This window comes from Opisthorchis viverrini, assembly GCF_000715545.1.
Source record: "Opisthorchis viverrini unplaced genomic scaffold opera_v5_87, whole genome shotgun sequence".
Classification (NCBI taxonomy): domain Eukaryota; kingdom Metazoa; phylum Platyhelminthes; class Trematoda; order Opisthorchiida; family Opisthorchiidae; genus Opisthorchis; species Opisthorchis viverrini.
Window position 1 is genome coordinate 653,933 of NW_008751747.1, and position 19,453 is coordinate 673,385.

General features: G+C 43.8%; 1 protein-coding gene across 1 annotated transcript; it reads left to right on the forward strand.

The window, feature by feature from the left end:
- Positions 1-1,380: 1,380 nt before the first annotated feature.
- Positions 1,381-16,127, forward strand: T265_05055 (hypothetical protein; the record flags this gene model as incomplete). The annotated part of the gene is made up of 3 exons (XM_009169966.1): positions 1,381-1,471; positions 10,667-10,928; positions 14,556-16,127. The coding sequence occupies 2 exons, from the start codon at positions 10,782-10,784 to the stop codon at positions 16,125-16,127; spliced, it is 1,719 nt and encodes a 572-aa protein (XP_009168230.1).
- Between the last annotated feature and the right edge of the window lie 3,326 nt (positions 16,128-19,453).

The window sequence follows — 19,453 nt, forward strand, 5'->3', positions numbered from 1 at the left end:
TTTAATCCTGTTTTGGTTTCCGGAGAGCTACGCAGCTGTGCAGTTTATTCCGTTTGAATCTCTAAACTGACGAAGTAGTTGTCTTTTTCTATGGATACTTGAAAGAAAAGAAAAGAAAGAAAGAAAGTGTTCAGCTGTAGCACCCTTCCGGTGCCTAGCTGCCATGCTACCCGAAGGAAGCACGAGGGCTGGGATACTGCCAGGTTGCCCAAGCCTAGACGGGGGAAGTCGAGTGGCGGAGGTCGGATTCGAACCACGGACCTTCCGGTCAGTAAATTCGCGCTCTAACCACCTGGGCCATCTCGCCCCCTGAAGCGAGTCCAGCAAAGTTCATGGAACTGGGGCACTGGAGTGACTGGAACACCACTGTATCCCATCAATATGGTACAATTTAGCATTCTCGAACAAATGCTCTTTCAGCAAGTGAGATGAACAAGGCCTCTATTCAAATGAGCACTGTATACGATTTTTACTATCTATTGAGAGCCGTTCCTCACTGAAGCTGAATGCCGCAAAGTTAATTGTTACAAGTCCTCATGTGAATATAGATTCTATAGGGATTCTTAGGGATACAAAGTGGTTGTTGATCTGTTCGCCAAGTTTGGCAATTTACTCAGCAACTTCTCGAGGAGACGTCATCGATGCGTCGTTGGATGGGACCCACCCACGTTCGCAAGTTGATTGCCAAGCTCAGTTGACAGATCAGCAATATTTCGACATACTGTCAGCACAACAGTCATGCGTATAGACGACCCAGCCATGTAAAAAGAATCGTTTTCCTCACCAGAATGCGAGCAAATAATTGACTGAATGCGCGATGGCACCGATGTCCACACAGCATTAACATCTTATCAGCAACTCAGGCATTCATGGATGGACCGAAGTGCGTGACAAGGTTCTCTGGTGATATGGCTAAGTGAGACAGTCTCGCCTTTTCCGAGACCGAGGTAGGTGTAAGGCAGTAATTACGAAGATCTTCGAAAAGCATACTTTCTCGAAATCTATCTAACCGAGTGTGACCAAAATAATTGAAATTCGCCATTCGATTGTCAACAGCCCTTTTGGCTTCAGCCGTGGAAGGCAGATTGAACATGGCATACTCATCTGGCCGTCTGCTTGTGTGCGACATATGGTCACGTGGAGTGTTTTGTCCCACCCACCGGTTGGTTCGTCGATCACACACAGGGTGTGAGGTACACACACGCTATACTTGGCGTCGCATGGGAACATTCAAGCAGGTGGGTTACCATTACCACGCATGTCTATCCGCGATCAACGGCGAGAATTCTTCCCTCTCGCATTCGATTGGCGTTGGTCCATCCCAAGGTTTTCTGCGCGCGTCGAAGTGTCGCGCAAATTTATTATTACTGATTTACAGCCTTCAGACCATGCCATGAAGGAACACCAGCTATTTGTCACATGAAGCTAGTCAGCTGTTACTTTTATCACTGTGAGAAATACACATTTACGGGTAAGTAGCGAATCGTTTTTGGTTGAATAGTTGTCCTTACATTAATTCACCTTAAAGCAACGATAAAACTCGGAGACTAGCTCAGTCTGATACGGTTTAAGTTTGCTGGGGACACCACGTATACAAGTTCCCCATGTTCTGAATGATATGGTCACATCTGGAAAAGCTCCGAAGCAAGCCACTTTTGTCCTTATTGAAATTTTCACGGTCGAAAAAGGGGGATCCGCCACGTGACGCTTTGGTTACAATTTTTAGGCCTCAAGAGTTCACTGACCTTTCGCATAGTTAGGAAACTTGAATCGGGTGTGAATCTCAGTTCAACCGGGTGTCGATCATTCAAAGAATCTAGCCACTGATGATCAGTCAAAACGTTTATCGATCCTTAGAGAGGACAATGTAATTATCAGGCAACAAGCTTAAGATTTCACTGAATCTCAGCGAATATACACTCATTTGCAAACTAATTTGGTTCTTTCGAGAGACTCACCTGGAACCCAGCTGAATCTCCCGTTTATGACGTTCTCAGGCAACTGAATGTGCCGCACCAGGCCGCCTCATGTTTCAGTCGCTACGATATTTGAAATATCGCGATACATGTATATCTTTGTAATGTACTACTCATAAGGTTGCTGGAAATCCATCGACAGCCCACGACCGGTTTCGCCCTGAGAACATCATAAACGAGAGATTCAGCTGGGTTCCAGGTGAGTCTCTCGAAAGAACCAAATTAGTTTGCAAATGAGTGTATATTCGCTGAGATTCAGTGAAATCTTAAGCTTGTTGCCTGATAATTACATTGTCCTCTCTAAGGATCGATAAACGTTTTGACTGATCATCAGTGGCTAGATTCTTTGAATGATCGACACCCGGTTGAACTGAGATTCACACCCGATTCAAGTTTCCTAACTATGCGAAAGGTCAGTGAACTCTTGAGGCCTAAAAATTGTAACCAAAGACTGAATCTCGTTCAGAAAGATCTCGAGAACCTCAGTTCAACAAACTTACCTAGTTCTACTTCAACAAGTGGGCAAACCGGTTGGTAATACAAGGTTCGGTGGTCAGTAAACTGGAGCCGCCGAAAAACTGTGTAACTGGCTTGTCCGTACACACCTGGTGAGTCGCATCGTGGATGAGAAGGCCTTCCTGATCACTCGCTGTCGACCTTTTGAATTCATCCAAATTCTACGTACAGTGCAAAAATTAATAGGACCAGACACGTTCTGTAAAACCCTCTTTTGAGTATCTAAATTCGCTTCAGCACCCGTTGCTTCAAATACGTCACGTTCAGTTTTCATTTAGCGACTTAATATACAAGCCACTACACTACCTTTTCAACATCGACGTTGGTATCAGAAAGTTGTTTGCTATAAGGAAAGCGCTTTTGAAGTACATCGATCACAGCAACTATCGCTCGGTAGTTCAGTTTCTTGACTCCCTTGTTGTACACCGCACCTGAACAAGTCGTAGATCAGTGAAAATTTGCTTGGCCCTACCTGCGTCTGTGGTTTTCTGCAGAAATCACACCATACATCTACTTTTCGTGCAGAACACACAAAAGTGGTTAATTTTGGGGACAGGCTCTCCTAGGTCGCACTCAAACACTGAATTGAGATCTTTTCAAACGTTAAATTTCATTTTGTTTGAATAGCTTTATAAACTTCTGGAACGAACTAACACAACCATGGATTATCCATTAATCGTCACGCTTACTAAAAGAGCATCAGGTTTCCGCGTATGGCGTTCTTTCCAGCGGCGTCAGAGCCGTCTGTTAGTTTTAGAGGAATGCAAGACTTAATGGTAAGGAAACAAACGTAGAGGAACACTGAAATCAGCAAGCATCCTGTGCCGCACCCGGCGGGCACCGAAATTTCCGGTATGCTATGCGTGTGATGGGACTGTGACTGCTGTGATTCAGACCATGCTGTTTACATAAATATGACATTGGTGTGGCCCAGGATTGTGAGCCAATAGCCCGTCTATTGCATTACAGCTGTGATTCAAACAAGCTGTTTACATAAATATGACATTGGTGTGGCCCAGGATTGTGAGCCAATAGCCCGTCTATTGCATTACACTGCGCTTCCTAATTTTGGGGTCCCGCGTCCCATATGGCAATCATAGTCTATTTTTGGTGTGGCCCAGGGTTGTGAGCCAATAGCCCGTCTGGTGCATTACACTGCGCTTCCTGATTTTGGGGTCCCGCGTCCCATATGGCAATCATAGTCTATGGATTATGCGTGCCGCTGAATGTAAAACTTCCCTTTCCTCAGTGCCCTTCGTCTCACCACCTTGCTTTAAACCTGTTAAAGTGCAATACACTCATTTGCAAGCAAATTCGGCTTTTTCGAGAGACACACCAGGAATCCAACTGAATCTCTCGTTTGTGATGTTTTCAGGCTACTGAATGTGTTGCACCAGGCCGCCTCGTGTTTCAGTTTCTATGATATTCGAGACATGACGTTACATGTAGTGCATTACGTATAGTGGGCTGTCGAATAATTCTCAGCAATCTTATGAATGCACTTAATTCGTTCCACACACTTCTTCGTGGAGTCTGGTATTAACTGCCCTTGCCTGGTTGACCCGATCTAATAGGCAGCCTAGTCTACCTGCTCATGATATTCATTTTTCCTTAAAACCGCTACAGCTGGTGGAATTCGCCTGTATGACTTTCGCATCATGCCTCTCCCATCGTTGTCATCTAGAACCATCCTATAGACACCATTTGGTTCACAGTCCAGAAAATGTAATTCAACCATTGTTAAGCATTTGTCCAGGAGTAAGGTTCACAGTAAACGAAAAGATTTGGGAGGATAAATTGTACCAACGATTAACCAATGATTCCTACGCCCCTGAAATATAATCAGACGGTCTGTGATGGTTGGTTCATCTGTGATGCACTGTGCACAGAAAATCACAGGTATTCAGCCTCCCTCGTTTGTCTCAGCTAACCAATATGGGTCTCCAAAAAGGAAATCATGTCTAACGGTGCACTCTCACCGCCTTTGAGAAAGCGATCTATGCGTGAGTGTAAAGCTCTTCTGTGCTCGAACCAACAGGTGTTACGTTTTCCTTAGCATCTTTCTCCGTTTCTCTTCATCAAGGGAATCTTACATTTCCATAAGAAACAAATGCCGATCGTCCTTTCACCCACTCCTGAAAAGCAGACAAAATTCAATTTACTGTGGCCGGACACGGTTCACATAAGTGAAGGTCAACCTGCCCCGTATCCTGGCGAAGTAAAATGTCAAATATCTTCGGTATTTGTACTCGCTTATTATAAGAAGATCATTTTTTTGCCTCCACACACCCTCCGAGTAAGAGAAATACTCTATCTTTGAGCACTTTATTCCCAGTGACCGCTCTATACGCTTTTTTCCCAGTAGCTGAAAGGGAATAGTATCGGAGTCAACCATAGGCCTTTGGTTACAGTTGCCTGATACTATTAAAATCGCTCTTAACTCCTTCAACATATGTTCAAGTAAAGGAACCGGGAACTCTGAGCGCCTCCTGGCTTTTCCAGAATATCCATCCACTTTGCAACTATCAAACGCTCCTTTATCGTACGAGCAGTCCAATATTCTCGGTAAAAATCCAAACATGGAATACAGTATTGACAGGCTGACCGGGTCCCAGTGGATTTTCTAAGGTCCATTTACATTCATCCCACCCACATACCTCGACTGATTTGTCAAAATGCCATGTTTGGTGACGCATTAAAAATGAGTTGCTGTTCTCATCGTAATTTGGGGACGAGAGGGCTCAGTGGTTACAGCACAAATTTACTGTCCATAAGGTCCAAGGTTCGAACCCGACCTCTCCATATTGACTTCCTCTGTATAGGCTTGGGCAACCCGGTAGTATCCCAGCCCTCGCGCTTCCTTCGGGTGGCATGGCAGTTAGGCACCGAAAGGATGCTACAGCTGGATGATTTTTTCCTCATTGTGGTTTTGTTGACTTTTGTTCATGCGAATGATATCTACCAGCTACGTCTAAGCCGACGTTATACATGTCAGTTTCTGTTGTATCTATCGGTTGCAACCGGTTCACAAGTGAGCAAGTTTGCTCTGTAAACTGAGTAACCATCGACTTCCACTCCCAACTCACATTCCGAATACAGTGCCGTCGTCGATACACGCCACCTTAATGAGACGGTGGAATACTTATCACAAGCCAGACATCTGAGTCTGTATCGGTGTTAATTAGCTCAGTGACTTGATTCAGCCTGAAAGCGTGAGGCTGGTTGAAGAATGGCTGATTATATATTCCCCATCAATCCCTCGCTGCTAAGTTTGCATGAACGCTACAACAAATAACACGGATGACGTTTATTCGGTTCCCCCGAAAGGCTCTGTTTAGCCATTCGGCAAGCTGATTCGGACACAAATGCGATTGGTTTATCATAGGCGCTTGTTTGTTGTCCAGATTTCCTCTGTTTTGTTATTCTCTCCCTTGTTGGATCATTTGATGCTCTTGGAAACTATTAATCGTAACCTGGGTTGGCAAACTACTGAACTGATGAATCGGTCATCTTTTCGAAGTGTCTGGTCAATAATCTATAGATTTACTAACGGACAACGTTTCTTATTCGGTAAAAAATTCCATTCATGCCATTCGAGTGGTTAGCTAGGCTAATCGATCTTCGAGGCAGAAAGATAAAGTCAGTAATTTCACACTAAATCAGTTTAAAGTGCCCGTTTAAACTTCTTGTTGGTTTATGTGAGTTGCCCTACCACCAGTGTCCATCATAAACTCACCTCCAGTCCTCGTTGTCAAGCTATTGAACTAACCGTACCAATGATATCGATCCACTTTCGAACTCACTGGGCGCTGGAGTGTCGGGTACACAGGGTTGAAAGGTCTGTCGACAAAGTTCATTTTTCTCTAAAGCAGAAACCGTGAAGATGCGTTAAAATTGTCATCCAGGCTCACGGAGCACGCTGAAAAATACGGAGGTTTCGGGAGGCTTTGAATAGTTGGTGCTAACGTGCTCTGACTCAAGTGCGCTGCCATGAGTTAGTCCCCGAGTGACGTAACAACCATTCCCCGTTTAGTCATATTTCGTTTAGTTCATATCCTTTTACTGGGAGATACCCGAGTTGAACAGACCGGTTTTCTGTTGGTACCCACTCCCACCGACCAGCATCTAGGATTGAGGACCTAGTGGAAAAGAGGGAAGAAGGAACCTCGTAGCAACTTTGTATCGCTTTCCTAACCAGATCTAACGGGTGGAAGAATCCTGTGCACATGAGGACATTCATTTCCAGGTTCATAAAGCCAGATGGTTCGAGACAAGTCAGTGGCTAAGGCGCCAGCTCACGACTGGAAAGTCCGTGATTCCAGCCCAACCTCAGTATCTGGACTCTTCTCTCCAGGATTGGGCAACCTGGTGGTCTCCCACTTCTTGTACCTCCTTTTGTTGACATGGCAGCTAGGTAGCGAATGTGCTACAGCTCTATGAATTTCTGTGTAGTCTTACGCAACCTGGTAGTATCTCAGCCTACACGGTTCCTTCGGATGCCGCGGCAAATATGCAGCTGAGATATTCTTTTCATTATTGAAGCGACACGGAGATAAGCGTATTCCAAAACGTCACCCACATCAACCAAGGGACCCCAACCAACTTTAACCGTCAAAGACATCTGTAACCGGAATTAGATTAGACTGACTAGCTGGAGATGATGGCGCAGTGATGGACGTACTAACCAATTAGAAAACACATGAGCTTGTGTGTGATTGGGCATCTGGGTCGATCGATAGGGGGTGTCAGTGTGAATGAGGCCCACCACTGAATAGCGTGACTGAGCAAATAAACTGAATTCAGCCCCTGCAAGTACCAAGATCTGAATGCCTAGAGCAACCAGCCAGGAGTTCAGCAAGACAGAGTCCTAAACGTCTCGCTATTCTGTATCCTCACTCAGTCCAAAAAATCAATACATGTTCTAGTTCCTCTGTCCTAGCATGTATTCTCCCATAAATGTTGATAAATTCCCATGGGTAAAGCTTCCGTGTACGGATATCCAGAAAGCGTGAAGAATATACCGTAGAACTGATCAGATCGGTCCATTATGGTGGGAAGGAAATGTTTTTGGAACCCTCACCCTAGTGGCCAGTCCTTAGAAGCATGGGCTATCTGGAAGTGGATACACTCGTATGTGGAAGTGTGTAGTGCATGTTCAATAAACTAGGAATTACTGGATCCTTTTTCTGAAAACTCATATCGGTTGGTAAGCACTCTACTGAGCTTCAAATCTGAGCTAGGGATAGCATGACATTCCAAAAAATGGCGTCCCTTAGGGCTGTGCTTGTTTGGGCAAACATTGTTGCGAAGGTTGGCGATCTAGAACCCGGTTGGAATAGCTCAGACAACAGGATGTGTCGATAACCCTGTGCAGAAGGATGGGGACACCTTACATCTCCTTACTGGGAGTCTAGTTTTCATCTGGTATGTGATCAAACACTGTGAAGTAGTGTCTTGTGGGGCTTTGTCAGAAGTTCGCAACACTGAATCCCCTGAAGATACAAGTCACCACATGCTGATAGTTCATTTACTTTGTCATTGGTGGCTACAGAACATGCGAGGGGGCCGAGATGACTCAGTGGTTATGGGTTTACTGTCCGTGGTTCGAATCCGACTTTCCTTGTATAGGCTTAGGCGACCTGACAGTGTCCCAGCCCTCGTGCTCCTTTCGGATGGCATGGCACCGAAAGGGTGCTACAGCTGAACGATTTTCTCTAAAGAACGTGCAATCCTTATACGACAGGGGTATAGCCACAAAAAGTCACTAAATGACAGTTTTTAAATGAAGGACAAGGTAATCCCAAGGGTAAGCACTAGTCTATTTTGTTAATAGCTGCATCTCTACGAAATTCTAACAAGACGAAGTCACAATGCCGTACTTCCACCAATCGGCAAATAGTCGAGGACTTTGAAGATTCGATTGTTTTTTTAAATTTTTTGATGGACTTCTTGTGTTACTTGTCTGGCTCATACCAGTCTTTTTCAACTGCAGCTTTTTCAGGGTGACGTCAATCCGTCTTGCCAAACTAGACATCTTAGCAACTAAAGGCGGTCAGATTACTTTCACGTAAGTCAGACAGAGCGGATGAACTCAGAGAATTAGTCTGCAGTCTGATCAATCCAGTTGCTGAGACAAGTCCTTACCATGGCACCCGGTAGGTCTGGCTCAAAACTGATTGAAGTTTGTGGTACATTTGTGTTGCTTTAAGTTCTTCCCTGTGTGAAAAACGCATGAGTGTGCCGTCTCTGGCAACGGCTCACCTTTCCTATGTTAGACGATAAAATCTGCAGATCACCCGTTCATCATGGGAAAGTGTCCTCTTCTCTTAGTAGCTCATCTCAGGCGCGCAGCTTCCTAGCAGTGCAGGAGAGGGTTCTCATGAAACTTCTCTTGTGGGCGGTGGGTGACAGGATGGACACAAAAGATACTGGCGATTGTGTGTACTAGTAAGGCGGACTAAGTGCTGTAGGCTTACTTCTAGCTTCATGTAGTCATGAGAAATACAACAAAGCCAAATTGCCATCATATTTGCTTTCAGGAGGAAAAACATGCATCGCACTTTTCTCATAGGTGAAAATCGATAATGCCACCAGTGTGGCTTTTGTAAAGTATCATTGATTACACTGGTCCTTTCATCGGAGGTGGATAGCACTAATCTGGATTTGCGCCCAAAGAACAAACATTCATACAGTGACACCAAAAAAGTGTCTCAGGAGTGACCCTCACACTGCTGTGATTACGCAAACGCATTATGAAATCATCGTTTCCATGATGTAGCATCATAACACCAAGGGGATCGGATTTCTATTAGGTTTGGATATTCCCTAACTCCTTAAGTAATATTATGCCGTCTTCGAAACCTGTCCAGGCAATGGCGAGAAATGGGGAGGCATGCGAGTAGTATACTTTCTCGTAAATCCGCTTTGCGTCTCTTGAAAAGTGAGATTTATTACGGAATTTTTGGAGTCGCTTTGTAGCATTTGCTTGGATTTGAGCAACAGTCAGTGAATATCCAGAAAAGTTCAGGAAGACGCGTTCAAAGAGAGGATGGATATTCAGTTTTTGTAAACAAGATGCATATGAAAGTTTTGCTTCCCTGTCCAATAGTCTGTGACTGTTTAGCTGGCATTTTATTATTAATAACTACCCAGCGACGGCCTCCTTCCTTTCACCAGTGTTATCCACTTAGCCTAGTAGGTGAAGTCAGCGATTTTGTACTCACAACTTTATTGTTTGAACAGACGAGTTGGACGAAGTGTTTGGAGAGGTTCGAGTGTTCATTTTGCTTCCCGTCCAATAGTCTGTGACTGTTTAGCTGGCATTTTATTATTAATAACTACCCAGCGACGGCCTCCTTCCTTTCACCAGTGTTATCCACTTAGCCTAGTAGGTGAAGTCAGCGATTTTGTACTCACAACTTTATTGTTTGAACAGACGAGTTGGACGAAGTGTTTGGAGAGGTTCGAGTGTTCATCTGAACCAAATTTTTGCTTACATACGGAAACGTAACACATCTTAGAGTGCACAATGCAAGCCTGGAAAGTTTGGTATTAGCTTGGAAATATATCTTGAATTAAGTGAGGCACTTTGTAGCGCTGCTACTCTGACGATGTCAAGCGGACACTACAAGACTGATGAGTTCTACCCTTTCTAGTAAGCGGTCATAACCAGAAATCAAACAAAATTTCATAAATTATCGTCAAACTTCCAGAAACACTCTTCGATGGTGTTAGATACTAGTAAGAAAAGGGACCGGATTATGCTCCATTATTTTTCCGCTTTCCTTACGCACACTGTGTGTGCGGTCAGACGCGAATGCTCTAGCAGAATATGTAAAAAGCGGCGTTTGAGTGCTCTGATCTGGCCACCTGGAAGTCAAAACTCACGAGACTGTATGCAAGTGACTTGTATTAGGAGGTGTAGTTTCATAGGGGTGGTGAGCGACCGTGAGAAGTGACATCTTTTGTCAATCCTTGTGGTCCTCGGGTTTGCAGGATATTACCTCTTTTAGGTTTAACTCTAGGTGGGTAAGGTGTCTAAAATGATTTACAATGATTGCTTTCACGTTGGTGGTGCAATTGAACGTTTGACAGTAACATGAAGCTGAAATTTGTCAGCATCATTCACTTGCGGGAATTCAACTAAGACAATATCTCATTCGATTCTATTTCAGCAATCCAAATACCAACAGAAAAATAGCCTATACCCGGGGATTCTCCAGTATCTCTAACATACAGGCTGACTGACATTCTCAGTCATTTACCCTGACTTCACCCGTTTCCAACCACATGCCATCCGCTGAGAGTGCGAACGACAGCTTCAGTCTCATTTCCAATTTTCAAGTATTTTCTTCGCTAACAGATCACCGGCGCTTGCATTTGCGGTGGCGCTGGAATTCCACCACTTTGGCCGAACAGCTATTCCAGCAGGCAAATGTGAGTCAGATGACCTCTGGGTTTTGATCGATTTGTTCCTTCTGCAGGTTTGGAGTGTACGGAATAGTTGGTCTCAGAGGACGAGGTTGATTTATAGAATGAATATTACTGATACAGCTACAAGTGCTCCTCTCCAAAGTTTCTCATAGTCGATTAGACAGCTTTTTTCCAATCACGTTACGGAGGAGTTTCAAGTAATTTTCTGTGTTGGTTGACCGATGTTTAAGAGACGGGAGAGGAAATATGTGATAAGTCGCATCCGAAATTTCCAGTGAAAAATGTAGAGAGATAACACTCCTTCCATAAAAAGAAATACTCACTGACTTACTGAAAACTCTTCGACAAACCAAGATTGATTTCATCCTTCCTCGACCTCATTAGTTACCTCGAGTTTCCGTCAAAATTATGTCTTGGTTGAAGCAGAATTGCGTAAAATTCGATAATGTACTAGTTTTTGTCCCAGTTTAATTTTCACTCACTTGAATCCCAGCCGAATATTTCGTTTACTATGTCTTGTTTGAAGTAGAACGTAAGGTTGAGTGAGGGGAACTCGGGAACTGCGTCAACCTGATGAGGCACAAGAATGGCAAAACCAACCGCGGACTGCCGAAGAGTAGACTTCTTTATGAAACTATACTGCAAAATCTTAAATGTCGTGCCAACTAAATCATGAGATGGCCTTTGTGGAATGCATTCAATTGAATATCATAAAAGTGAGAGGTTCAGCTGGTTTTCATGTGCCCCACATGAAAACCAACTTGATATGCAAATTAGTGTGTCTGTGGAACACTCTTCCTTTTTTCTGTCATGCTTGAGGGACACAAACAAGCAACGGTAGCCTGGAATCAATCCGTCCCGGTAAGCTCACCACAATAGGCCCCTCCCAAGGGAAATCACTTCTTTGTATTTTCCGCGACGGTCTTGTTCTCAGGGGACTAACTGTGCGTTCTTTGTGACAACGAGTCACTTCTTAGTAAATGCCAACTAAGTCGTCCATTTCTGTCGGTCCCGTTATGAGAAAGAAGTAAACCGTGTAACCCGATCCACCAGAATCGGCTGAATCATGTCCATATAGAAGTCTTAGGATACTCGTTGAGTCATTTTTTCCTGCTGAATGTCTATCTAAAATGTCCATAGAAACGCGTCTTGTCACTATATATATATATATATATATATATATATATATATATGCAAAATTAACAACATAAGGGAAGATTTGCCTGACTGGTTGAAAACGTCTTACACCTGCCTGTAAAAAATCGGTAAACCATTTTATCGGATCCAGCTTTTTAAACAAGTGCGGCCATAAGTAACGATTATTTTGAGCCGTGTGAGCCTTCAGTTGCCGTAGACTTTATAGAACACTGAAGTTTTCATGCGAATGCGCACTGAAATTTCGCAGCAGGCAACAACTGAGGAGTTCCCCAGCATGAAAGTAGGGTGGACGCCGGCTTATATAAACGGCTGTTTTACACGGTGTTTCTGTTCCAACCACACAGTAATTAACCCAATTATTTCCAAGCCCATGGTATAAACGGGCACTTTGTTTAGATTGTTCATGCATACGTTTTCCGACACCTGGGTTTATGTAGTTATGCCGACCATAAGGGGTTAAATTTGGGAGGCGAGAGAACTCACACACTTGGAGTAGCGCAAGGTTTAAAAGCTTGTTTACGTGTACACCGGAGCCGGAGTCCATGTACCGTAGGTTTATGGAGTATGACAAGCATCCAGATTTTGGTGATCAGCTGTTTCTGGGTCATATGGTTATTGAGTATCCATGTAACTTCAGGCCCCACGCATCCGCTTCTAGCTTTCAGTGCAATGAACAGAGGTACATTAACTCACTTTCTGTCTCCTGGTTTTATAATCACGGCTTCCTTCCAATTTCTTGTCATCTGTTTAATCAATACATGATTGGAAAGTTCAGTATTGCTATAGGAATTCTGGCCGTAAAAACACTAAGGGATTTTGTAATGTTTATCTGCTGGAGGATAGCCCATGAGATTCGTGACTTTTGCTTCTGCATTCAGGTAACCCAACCTTATTTTTTAAATGGTATTATTTTTGTTACTGTAAGGTCAGAAGTGATATACAGTATACTCCCATGTCCTTGATGCACGCCTACTGATACAAAAAGGTCAACCCGTAACTAGCTGCCAGACGCGTTTCTGATTTCATTCTGGTTAAATATGAGTAAAAATTGCCAAACACTACAAGTTTCCTGCAGATGTACTGTTCTATAGTAAAGAAAAAGATCATGTTGTTGAAAAAAACTCGTAAACGTTTTGAATTTACGATGCATTATTTCATCCTATCGTTTGGTTGTATTACTTTCAGCTGCTATTTCAACCGCGAAGTTTTCTAACAAATGTTTCTGAGCGAATATTCATGACTTACCTTTTACTAAGCCAAATCCTGTCAAAAATGTTCATTAGTGTGTCGGAAAGATAAACGCCATGAAGCGTTTATCAACTGATTAATTTGGGACAAGTGAATAGGGAAGTCAGGGAACCAGAAAATGTGCTCTCTTTGTTCCTTGAGGGCTTTTTTCCTAGAGGGAGGGAATCAGCATAAGACTCCTGTGCTCCTTTTGATGACCTGTTTCTCCTGAATAATTGTTATGACAACTCATCTGCAGGGATATCGAGAGTCACTTATAAACCAGGCCTTAGAATTCCATTTACGCGTTTGCGGAGCAAGGCTCCGAATTGGAGACACGCTTATCATCTCTCAATATTTTTTTGGACTACTGTTTTGTTTATTTACTGCAAACATTGAGTGTAGGGGTACCCGCTTTCCGAATGTTTTGTTTTTTCTAGTTTGTCTGACCTCTCCAACAATAAGCTTAGACTAACTTGCTCACTGTTCCTTAAATTTCCTAGCTGTGGTTAGGGCTGCTATATCGTTCCGTCAAGAACAGCAGACGCATCTAATTCATTTCTTTAAAGGAGATTTGTCCTGTAAATGAAGCCATTCTGTGCTGAAAACTCGAGAATCACGATAATTGCGCACGACAATTAGTGGCGCATAGTTCAATAGGCATGGACACAACTGAAACACAAACTTGCCCTCTCGTCTGATGTACACTGCTGAACAGCCATATCGCGCTTGCGTCACATTTCCAATAGTCAGAGTTCAAAGCCTGATACGGTCAAGAAAGGATACAGTTGAGGATCTACAACCAGTAGGAATTCCGATTTCGGTGTTCTCTCTCTTTCTCACACCCTTTATATGAAGGAATGTTCGGGGTAAAACCTTCAAGATAGGTAGTCAACAGTTGTTGGTGTTTTCCAGAGAGCCTTCGACACTTACCGTTGATGATTCTGGATAATTGTTGTGGGGTTTGTGGGATATGTTTTGTTCACATTCATATCACTCTCGTTTGGCCGTATCGCGTTTTGAATTCTAAGTATTGGAATGGCTATCCAGAAGTGTACATCGGACGACAGAACAAGTTTGTGCTCGAGTGGTTCCATGCCATGCACCACGAACTGTTGCGCATTTACAGAAGAGTGATTTTTATGTACAGATCTAACCCAGCAACCTTAACCGTCTGAGACATTTCTGGTGAATAAAACATTGGTCTTTCTCCAACTAAGAATGTTTTTGGTTTCATTTCAACAGGTGTTTTACTATAGTGGTGGCGATATCAATGTCTCCGGTGAACAACCGATCCACGACCCCAGTCTTCAAAGTTATGACCTGTTTGAACTCCAGGCCGACACACAATACACCATTTGTTTACGTGTTACCAGAAAAAGATATGATCGTGCAGTTGAGGAGGCGAAGAAATTGCAACTTCAAGCAACTCCCACAGCTTTACAAGAACTCTCGATTAAGAACAACATTACCAAATTGGATGTAAAGCCATCTTCCGAGGCCTATGTAGCCGAGATGCAGTGCAGAGTAGCCGTGACGCGGCTGGTTCACTGGTCAGCTGTAATATCGGTCTTTACTGGGATTCTCATCGCATGTTTGATAGCTTTATCCATAGTACTTTTGCTGAAGCGAATTCAGGTGAAGCGAGATATGCGAAAAACTGAAACATTTCATCAGAATGTTCAGCTTCTTGGTTCGAAAGTAGAAAAGAACGAGGAAGCAGCTCGGCAAACTGATAAGTATACTTGTTTTTTGCATTCGAAGACAGAGGCTGTAAATTCAGGAGTGTGTGAAACCGGTTTGGTTCGCAAAGATTCACTAATGTTCGTGGCTGTTAACGCTCCATACCAGTCAGCTATCAAGTCTAGAGCAGCGTCGAATGACGCAAGCATCTCGGAATTCCTCAGTACTTCAGGCTCCGGGAGCAATCAGTTCAGCTCACCTAGTAGTAATTTGGATACACATTCAGATAATCGAAAACACGGCAGACATCAGCGGAAACCAGATCCAGTCAAGCATACTTCGAGCGCCGTGTCCACTGACACCCCATCACTATCGGACACACACGACAGGAAAGGGCAGCACAAGAGAACGGTATCCTTCGTAGTGTCAGACAGAAAAAAACGGGATAGTAAAAGAACATCAGATTCTGTTATTCGTTTGCCAAGACAAACGAACACATCTCCCCAACTTTCTGAAACACATGTTGGGAACGGATTTGCAGATCTTAGTGATACGGTCGCATTGAGTGACGGCACAAACAAACGTACACCATCTGCACTGTACCCTGTAGAAATTGTCAAACCGACGTCTGTGATGAAGGAGCCAACCCCATCTGTCGACAGTGGACAAGAACTACACGTCCCATACTCTTTTGTTTCCAACAAAACTGATTTCCCAATCGGAAGTAGGATGGAAGTTCGTGAAAAACAGTTCACAGACAAAACGGCCCTTCTCAGTCCCGAACTGGGTGACGGGGATGTAAGTGCTACCTCATCGCTGATGGACAGTAATGGTTCATTTGATCCGCGTCCAGTCACAACCACTGATACTCAGACTGTGATTACTTTGAGCCACGACAAAACGGAATTGGACGCAAAGAATGAACTATCGGTTCCGTGCTCTGTGAGAGCAGCAACAGAAGCAGATTCATTCCCCGCAACCCTTTATCGGTTGATCAGTATGGGTGTTGAGGAGACCGATAAGATTAATTCAGTTCCCTCTGTTACGGGCGTTGCAGTCCAGCAAGAATATCCAACGGTGGATGATGCTGACAATAGTTCATTCTTTTATACACAAGTTGTTGAGTCACTGTGATACAAAACGAGATATTATCATATAGTAGAACCACATTCCTGTGTGAACATGTTCTTCGGTTTCTTCTATTTGTTTGCTCAATCTAACCAGGTACCTCTCTGAGAAAGTTCGTTTTCCCGACATTGTGTTATTCAAAGTATGGCAGTTAGTCTGAACTATCTTCGCCACTTTTAGAATGCCTTTGGAGGTTATGATTAATATTCCAATTCTGGATTGAGGTAATTTCGGATCCGATTTCGGGTTAGTCCAGAATTAGGGTCCAACCAGATCCTGCTTACGGGCTGATGAAGGAGTTGGTGTGACTTAGAGTTCGTTTGTCTTGCGACAAAATTGATGTAGTCAACTGTAATACAAAGGAACGTTTAATCTCTAGAGTGGGCGAGATTCAGAAATTGTATGAAGCACATCCCGCTAGATCGATCTCTTTCAAGGGTAAACAATCTTGAAAGGTATTCTGTTTTCAAGCTGAAAAAAATAAAGTTCTGCTATTTGGTATCACGTGGTTAAAAACGCATCGGGTTTGTCAGAGTATACTCCTGAACGACCACCGAAGCTAGTCACGATATCCAGCGTCCTTATACCTCGGCCACCTTATCCGTCGAACATGCGGGTCTTTGTCAGCTACTGCAGGTCAATTGATTAAATGCTTCTAGCCGATCAGTCACAAATCGATCCCCATTTGAACAGCCAATGGGACGTTTTCAGCAACCACAGACGCCATGGTATTACAAACTAACTGTTTTGGTAATAAACTTGAAATTCTCTTGAGCGAAAGGTCTTCCCGTCCTTCTTGCTTCTGGAGATACAACTGACACCTACTGCAGAATGTAAAACGTCAAGAAGCAGCATTTCTACAGGTTGATTGGAACCAAAATATGTAAAACTGATTTCTTTGGAGGAAAATGTCAATAGCTCAGGTAGCGTAGATGGTTGTTGGCTTGTTCACTGAGCTAGACAAGTTGATTGCAAACGTTTCATCACCAATCGGGGTGACATCACCAGTGCGTTATTGGGGAGCGTAGTTGTGCGTAGCGGTGGGTTGGTGGTTGTGCGTTTAGTGGTGTTACGTGTGTTAATCTACGTGCTGGTAGCCAGGAATAACCTTTGACCGCGATTAGTTGTTCGGTCTGGCGGTTCCATTAGCTATTATGTTATCCCGTGTCCTCATTCGCCGATGCCCACGTGACCCTTGAACTTGGCTTCCCTCGCTGTCGTAGTCTGGTCGATGTTGGAGTGACCTTTGTCGTTCCGAGTTCCTGCTTGTGATCTTTATTGATATGACTCTGAGGGGTTCCTTGTTTCTTTGTGAATCCAATATTCGGTCCTCCTTGAGTGTTCCGGTTGAGATGTTCGTCTTTTACACCTAGAGGTTCGTAAATTGGATCCAGTTCGATGCACCGGTTGATCGAATCTGCCGTGGACTACCACGGTTCCAAAAATTCTCTTCCGTGTCGCGCGTCTCTGTATGCCAAAATTTTCGCGTTTTCCAAATTGAATTTATGGCCTTGGTCCTCGTGTATAGATATCAAGGACAGGGGTTCATACCTCCTGAAAGCCGCGTTGCGTTCCTTTATTCGTGTACATAATTTCCTCTCAGTTTGTCCAACATCGACGAGACTACGACAGCGAGGGAAGCCAAGTTCAAGGGTCACGTGGGCATCGGCGAATGAGGACACGGGATAACATAATAGCTAATGGAACCGCCAGACCGAACAACTAATCGCGGTCAAAGGTTATTCCTGGCTACCAGCACGTAGATTAACACACGTAACACCACTAAACGCACAACCACCAACCCACCGCTACGCACAACTACGCTCCCCAATAACGCACTGGTGATGTCACCCCGATTGGTGATGAAACGTTTGCAATCAACTTGTCTAGCTCAGTGAACAAGCCAACAACCATGTAAAACTGTCTTGTTCCACTGTAACTGCACATTACCTGGTACATGGCATTTGGAGATGTCACTTCAGGTACGTCACATGTATCATTTCAACGGTTAGTATGTATCGCTGTCGAGGGAAGGGTAAGTTGAGGGGCTGAATCTGTACGAGAGCTTATACCGAAGTCAACTGATTAAAAATCACCACCCAGTTCTATGAGCGCAAGAAATTATGAGGCGATGAATCTGGACGCCGTGGTACTGCCCAATTGACACCCACTTTCACTGCCACACGTCTGTCTTTTAAAGTTTGTTGCGTGTTTTGTACCTCCAGGCTGAGGTCTCCGATGCAAATGGCAATGAGAGATCGGGATGTAAACTGTTCAAATAGTTGTCAAGGTGTTCGAAATCGGTGCAACCTGTGGACAACAAAACGCTATCAAAATAACCTTGGAGAGGCATAGTATCACAATTGTCATTAGCGAGCTGTTGTTCCTGCGAATATAGAAAAATATGTCAGTAACTTTTCAGGTTGCCAGCTGGCCATTGCTTTTCTTATAGACATCATCCTCCAATTCATTACGTCAGTGTCTCAATTCTCTTGAGTAACTTTAAGAGCCGTGTACCAGGGCTGTGTTCCCTCGAATTAAACATCCAATCAAAACTGAGGCCAGTAAGCTTCAGGTCCTCTACGGATGTCAAGTGAACCCATGATTGGGATAGACGACTGTTAATAAAAAGGCACTCACGTGTCGACAAAAACCCTAAATTCAGTCCGTCAGTTCGGGAATAAATTGTCTGGTCTTTAAACAAGAGCAACATAACCAAAATAAATCAGTGTAGTGCTTTAAAAATATGCAGATTCATCATACGACATTGGGCATGACATTTGTCTGATGAGGGCGTCACCCTGCTTCCGGTAGTGACGGATAGCCTTGGATATGGTCTCGTTTTTAGACGTTATTGGTTGGTCGACAATAACAACGAAACTTGCGACCAGGATAACTCGATATATAAAAGGGGAAAATACACGTACAAGGCCCAAGCCATTTTACTTTTATTGGATGCATCTGAATTAGAATCTCGTAAAGTGAATTTAGACACTCCCTAAACACCTCGAGATCTACAAGTTGATTTCACACGATGCGATAATTCGGAAGGGTGAATCACCGTCATGGACAATCTCAATAGTCTCAAGATGAACAATACGGAATGAGGGAAGGTCAAACACAGTATGAGGTGTTACAATCCGACGTTTCGGTTTCCGTAAGCAACTTGTTCCAAGGATTTTTAGAATCACTTGGTTGTAATAACTAATTCCACTGCACTGTGTTTTGGCTTTAAAGCTGCCGTACTGCATACCACATGGCGCTCAGTTCTTCAAGAAGATCCGAGCGTCCGGGACTTCCAAACCGTGCATACACATGATTCAGATTTTTTT